The sequence below is a fragment of the Mandrillus leucophaeus genome, unplaced genomic scaffold (assembly GCF_000951045.1).
Source record: "Mandrillus leucophaeus isolate KB7577 unplaced genomic scaffold, Mleu.le_1.0 Scaffold894, whole genome shotgun sequence".
Taxonomy (NCBI): Eukaryota; Metazoa; Chordata; class Mammalia; order Primates; family Cercopithecidae; genus Mandrillus; species Mandrillus leucophaeus.
In genome coordinates this window covers 949,309-955,858 of record NW_012109741.1, presented here as the reverse complement: position 1 = coordinate 955,858, position 6,550 = coordinate 949,309, and the positions used below count along the sequence as shown (strand labels likewise).

Here is a 6,550-nt window from a genome sequence, read left to right as displayed (position 1 = left end):
ACGTGTGAGTGGAAAGGACACCTAATGGGAAAAATAAAAACTCTACTTCTCAGGATTGGGAGACGCCAACCTTCAGTGGCTGAGAGAGGCAGGTGAACCAGCAAAGGAACTAGTTCCATCAGGGTGGGTATTCAGCAGGAACCTTGGAGCAATTGCAGAGGAGTGCGTATGCTCAGAAGTTCTTTAGCTTTCATAATGTTCAATTCTTCATTTATAACTACTAAAGATCATGACTTGACACTGTTAAAACACACAGTTGTGAACAAGAGTTCTCAGAAAAGGAATTTTGAGGAAAGACTTTATTCCAGTTAACAGTTTGCAAACCAGGGAAACACAGCCTCTGGTGTAAAAGGAAGGTGTATTCCAGAGAAGAAAGGGAAGGCTCAGGTTTTACAGCAAAAGTTCCCACCCAGGTTTCCAATCAGGTCTGTTTACGTAAATAAAGGATTCAAATTCACTTAGTTCTGATTGGTCGATACAGCTGAACCCTGATTAGCTGATACAGCTGAGCCCTGATTGGTCATTACAGCTGAGCCCTGATTGGCTGAGGCAGATCTCAAAGATAAAAAGGTGTGGGTTTTCAAGGAACTCAGAGGATGTGTGTGACCCCCTAGTCAGTAAATGGCCACTTGGCCCTATTTTAAATTTAGACCCAGTTAACCACTCAGGACCCATCTTGAAGGACTGGCTCTTTCAGGGTCACATTTGTTCTCATAGTATATTGAATTATAAATCTTATATAGAGTATAGAGTTGCCTTGCCCAAACACAAGCAATTTAATGTCTCCAAGCCTGTGGGTAAAGGGAGTTTATAAAATCTACCTCATGTCTTTGTCACGTGCATTGAACAAGATGACCATGTGAAATGTTTGGCCCATGACTGCACTTAGTAAATGTTGACTATCCTCAATTCATCTGCACGGATTACTATCCCCATTGTACTGATGAAGAAACTGAGGCTTGAGAAGTCACATGACTTTCCCAAGACCGTCAAAATATAACAGCAATAACCACAGGTGTCATTTTTGAGAACTGACTTGACCAGGCAATATTTGAGCTACTCCATTATGCTACGCCATTTCATCTTCACAGCCAGTACTAGTGGCAAACATAGAGAAAACAAACAGAAATTAAGATTTCACTAACTTATTTTGCCATATTCGTAAGGCAAATTAATATTTTAATAAAATGTTGTGCAATGTGAGAATTGTGTGTCCTTCATACATGGGGGTAAGCAAGGGCCTACCTTGCTGAGTCGCTGGGGCCTGTGTGCATCAGTTCACATCAGACCCCAGAGCTTCAAGCTCGGTGCAGCTTAAACTGACAGCCAGGACACATTTTGATTTTGTGTCCGCTCCAAGGAAGAGAGGCTTGTTGATCAACTGACAGGCATGAATCTGGGGGCCATGAGTTCATCTCAGAAAATCTCCCACTGTCTGAAAACCGCATGCTTGCTATCTTGCCTTCACCCCTGTCTATCGAAGCCTTCATGGTAAGCAAGCTTGGGCTTTATGAAAGTGAGTCTAACTCTGATATTGAAATAGCGGCTGTGTCTTGTCTCCCTAGTCTTCCCACACCTGGTGAAAGAGCTCAACGCAGGCCTTCATGTGATGATTCTGCTGCTCCTCTTCCTGGCCTTGGCCCTGGCTCTGGTCAGCATGGGCTTTGCCATTCTCAACATGATCCAGGTCCCATACCAGGCAGTCAACGGTCCTGGGGGTATCTGCCTATGGAATGTTCTGGCAGGTAAGAAGTCCCTTAGGGAGAAAAAATTGTGTCCACACCATCACAGGGCTGGGCTCCAAGTAGTTGGGCAGAAGGTGTGAAGGAACTAAAATGTGCCACTGGAGCTTTGACCTTCCTGTGTCTAAGACCTTCTTGATGGGCATGGAATGAATGTCCTCTTTTTCTTTTTCTTTTTTGAGACAGGGTCTCATTTTGTCACCCACACTGGAGTGCAGTGGTGCGATCTCAGTTCACTGCAGCCTTGACCTCCTGGGCTCAAGTGATCTTCCCACCTCAGGCCCCCAAGTAGCTGGGAGTACAGGCGTGCACCACCATGCCCAGCTAATTTTTTGTAGTTTTTGTAGAGACGGGGTTTCACCATGTTGCCCAGGCTAGTCTCAAACTCCTGAGGTCAAGGGATCCGCCTTGCTTGGCCTCCCAAAGTGCTCATGAATTTCCTCTTTAAGTTGCAGAGTCTGTCACAATAAAGAACCATCTTATTAGAGTACGTGAATGGCTGAGGACTTAGAGCAGTGAAGAGAGATCGAGGTGAAAGGAGAGGCCAGAAGACAGAGAGCTGAAAGTAGGGAGAGGTGGGGGCCCTGGGACGGGGAAAGAGATGGAGCTGGTGCTGCAGTTGAGGCTGGGAGGAACTCCACCAGCGACGGAAGAGAAGGGTATTGTGAGCAAGAGGCCATTTGTGAAAGGCTCCTCCATTCAGGCTCTGGGTTAAGAAGGGGAAGTGAGTGCCATCTAGCTGCCAAGGTCTTTAGTGTTCCCCCCACACACACCTGGGCATATTAATGCAGACAGGGCTCACTGGCTGTCTCAACTCTCCCTCCTCTCACCTTCCCAGCGCCTTCACTGCACCATGCCCTTAAACGAGATGCAACTTACTGAGCAGCCACTAAGAGTTAGGCATGGACCTGGGGATTTTGCATGCATTACTTTGTTTACATCTCACCACATCTCTATAGGAGGTATTATTAGACCCACGTTTACAGATGAAGAGCCTGAGGCTCAGAGAAGTTAAACAGTCACACAGCAATGAGTGGCAGAGGTGGTATTCCAACCTAGGCATAACTGATTCTAAGCTCTTTATTTTTCCACAGATCCATGCTCTCGTTTATGACCATCATGACCTATTTTCCAAGCCAAAAACTAAAAGATGTGTGTGTGCGCGCGCGCGCGTGCGCACACACGCACATGCGTGCATGCATGTTGATTTGGGAGTATATTGATGCACAGAAATTAATTCACATTTAATTATGCACTTAACACATCATCTGTAATGAAAATAACAGAATCTTGTGAAATGAGGGCTATCTCTGAAAACTCAGGTCAAATATTCAAGGTACCATTCAGACAATAACCCCTCACTATGATTACCTTATACAAGAATATCATAAAATATAAAAACAGGTAGTGTTATTTTATTATGTATTATAATGTATATCAAGAAGTCAATTATTATGTGTTTGCCTTTGTTTGCAGATGGTAGCCATCCTGTAGAATTGTTTATATACATGGCTCACCCTCATCAAGACTACAGGTGTCTTTCTCATCTGCATGCATCGTCACAGAGGCTGGCATGTAAAAAGTGCTCAACCCTGCTTTCAATAAATGCTTATCTCTGTCCATTTCTTTCCTCAGAGAGATAGCATTCTCAAACTCTACTGATGAGAGATTAGCAACAGGCAAAATAGCCTGGGCAACATAGCAAGACCCCATTTCTACAAAAATAAGAAATAAAAAAGTTAGCTGTGCGTGGTGTCAGGCGCCTGTAGTCTTGGCTACTTGGGAACTGTAATCCCAACACTTAGGGAGGCTGAGGTGGGAGAACTGCTTGAGCCTGGGAGGTCCAGGCTGTGGCGAACCGTGATCATGCCACTGCACTCCAGCCTCAGCCAACAGAGCAAAACCTTGTTTCAAAAAAAATAAAAATAAAAACAGGTAAAACGTAATGTCTTTTGACAAAACTTTATTTCTTGCCACTGAGCTTGAAAAAAACAAAAACACTGCAGTGTCTAAAGGCATAAAAAGGTGAATAGCCTTTGCATATATTTGGACTAGACAATTCCATGTTTGGATTTATGCTAAGGAAATACTCGACAAGAGAACAAGGATGCACATAAAATGGTATTTGCTGTAGCATTTTATGATATCAAGAATTAGAAGTAATATAGGCACCCAGAAATAAGGTCATACTTACATAAATTATAGTGTGTGACCGTATATCTATAATTTAGTAGAGACTGTTTAGTCTTTACTAAAAATACTATGCACTCATTTATAGTAATGCTGTAAGCCTGGCATGGTGACTCATGCCTGTAATCCCAGCACTTGGGGATGCTGAGGCGGGAGGATTGCTTGAGCCCAGGAGTTGAAGACCAGCCTGGGCAACGTCGTGAGACCCCATCTCCACAAACAAACAAAAACCAAAAATTAGCCAAGCATGGTGGCACGCACCCATGATCCCAGCTACTCAGGAGACTGAGGCAAGAGGATCGCTTGAACCCAGGAGGTCAAGGCTGCAATGAGCCATGATCACGCCACTGCACTTTATCCTAGATGATAGAGCAAGACCCTGTCTCAAAAAAAATAAAAACAAACAATAAAGTCGTGCTGTAACAGAATATTTAGCAACACGTAAAAATGTCCAAGTGAGGGGAAAAGATCAAATTTAAAATCCAAGTAAGAACACTATAATACTAATTTTGTTAAAGAGAAAGAAACATAAAGAAAAACACTCAAATGTTGAAAGTGTTCATGCTGGCTTTTAGGATAAAAGTGAATTTGTTTATGATTTTCTCTAGTGTCCAAATTTTTCTTTGATGAAGATAATAATCTTTTAAGAAGCATCATAAATGTCTTACTAAAAATATTAATTAAAATTGAAACCAGAGGAAGAGGAGGGAGAGAGAGAGAAAGAGAGAGTGAGATTCCTCCCAGAAGGTCAAAGTTTCAAGCAAAACACAGGGAAGTAGTTTGGAATTCTTCCAGTTTTCGCCTCCCTCCTTTCCTCCTTCTATGAGTGGTCATCCTTGTCCTTAAGCATGGAAGGAGGATAATTAAAGAGGAGAGCAACAGTTTTTCTTACATCTTGCCACATAGCCTTCATGGTCTTCATAGAAATCCTGAGATATTTTAGACAATGAACTTCTCCAAATGTGGATCCCCGGGAAGCATGGTACTGGGTAAGGGGAAAAATTGGAAGAGTGGGCCAGGTGCAGTGGCTCAAACGCCTGTATTTCCAGCACTTTGGGAGGCCAAGGCGAATGGATCACTTGAGATCAGGAGTTCGAGACCAGCCTGGGCAACATGATGAAACCCCGTCTCTACTAAAAATACAAAAATTAGCCAGGTGTGGTGACAGGCACCTGTAGTCCCAGCTACTTGGGAGGCTGAGGCAGGAGAATTGCTTGAATCCAGGTGGTGGAGGTTGCAGTCAGCTGAGATGGCGTCACTGCACTCCAGCCTGGGTGATAGAGCAAGACTCCATCTCAATAAATAAATAAACAAATAAATAAATAAATAAAAATTGGAGGGGTGGAAATTCAAAGTTGATCTGATATAAAGCAGATTCTCTCTTTCCCCGCACAATCCTGCCTTTCTCCTTCATACTGTGTGAGTTAGCTCCTACTTTTAAAAGCAAATTAAAACTTATGTCTTCCTCATAACTTTTTTCACCCAAAGCAAGCTTGTCACACGTGGCACAGAAATGCCACCTCTCATAGAGTTGTCACAATCGCAAAAAGGAGCCGTGAATGAGGGTGACCTTTTTGGGTTTCAGGTGGAGTCGTGGCATTAGCCATAGCCAGCTTCATGGCTGCGGTGAAATTTCATGACCTGACAGAACGAATCGCCAACTTTCAGGAGAAGCTCTTCCAGTTTGTGGTGCTGGAAGAACAGTATGAAGAGTCGTTTTGGATCTGCGTGGCCAGCGCGTTGGCCCACGCCGCAAACTTGGTCGTGGTGGCGATCAGTCATATTCCCCTCCCTGAGATTAAGACCAAGATCGAAGAGGCCACTGTCACGGCTGAGGATATCTTGTATTAATAGCCTTCCCCTGTTCACACCCTGGCCTAAGTCAGTTCTGTGTGTGAATGGAGTCCTTGTGTTTTTGCAGCCTTCCCACTCCGTCACGGCCATGTTCTCAGCGGTTAAGAAAAAGGATATGAAGGACCAAGGCTGTTGCCTGGGCCAGAAAAGAAAAACTTGCCCGGGATCCCCAGCGTTCTTGCATTCCTCTCTCATGACGTTGGAGTTCCAGTTGCAGCTGGAGACTCTGCCACTTGCCAGCTTAAGCATAGTAACAACTTCCCAAGGCCGTTGTGAAGTTTAAATGGGTGATAATATTGCCAGATTCTGCATTCTGTAGAGCACTTGACAAATGTAAGATACTACAGACTCCAGTAAGTGTCTGTAGATCCCTGGTCGATTCCATTTACAATATTGGGCTGGTGAGTGGGGAAGAATTCTCAGAGGAATATGATACTGTTCCTCTTCCTGCCCTCCAGAAACACCTAATCTTTCCACATGACATAGGACTTAGCAACGGTAACACTAAGAATGAAAATAACTGCCATTTTTTGAGTGGTTACTATGTGTAAGACACTGTTCTCACTCATTTATTACTCATCAGGTCCTAATGGCAAAAACAGCAATTACTTTTGCACCAACCTGATAAAAGAACAGCCATAAGGGACCAAGGAGGGAATTAAATCTTGGGGATGGGATGTGGTGCTAAAGAAAGTATCACAGTGTGAACATTTGATCTGAGTTGTGAAAGATGAGTAGATTTTTCCAGTGGTGAAGGAAGCAAG

The 6,550-nt window shown here is 43.8% G+C and overlaps 1 protein-coding gene across 1 annotated transcript in view; it reads left to right on the top strand.

The window, feature by feature from the left end:
• The window catches only part of CLRN2 (clarin 2), a 13,607-nt gene extending 7,802 nt beyond the window's left edge, over nt 1-5,805 (top strand). Inside the window, exons 2-3 of the mRNA XM_011969490.1 lie at nt 1,566-1,745; nt 5,518-5,805. Of these exons, the coding sequence (XP_011824880.1) occupies nt 1,566-1,745; nt 5,518-5,783 (446 nt within the window). The 3' untranslated portion in view covers nt 5,784-5,805. The remainder of the gene's footprint in view (nt 1-1,565; nt 1,746-5,517) is intronic.
• The last annotated feature ends 745 nt before the right edge of the window (nt 5,806-6,550 follow it).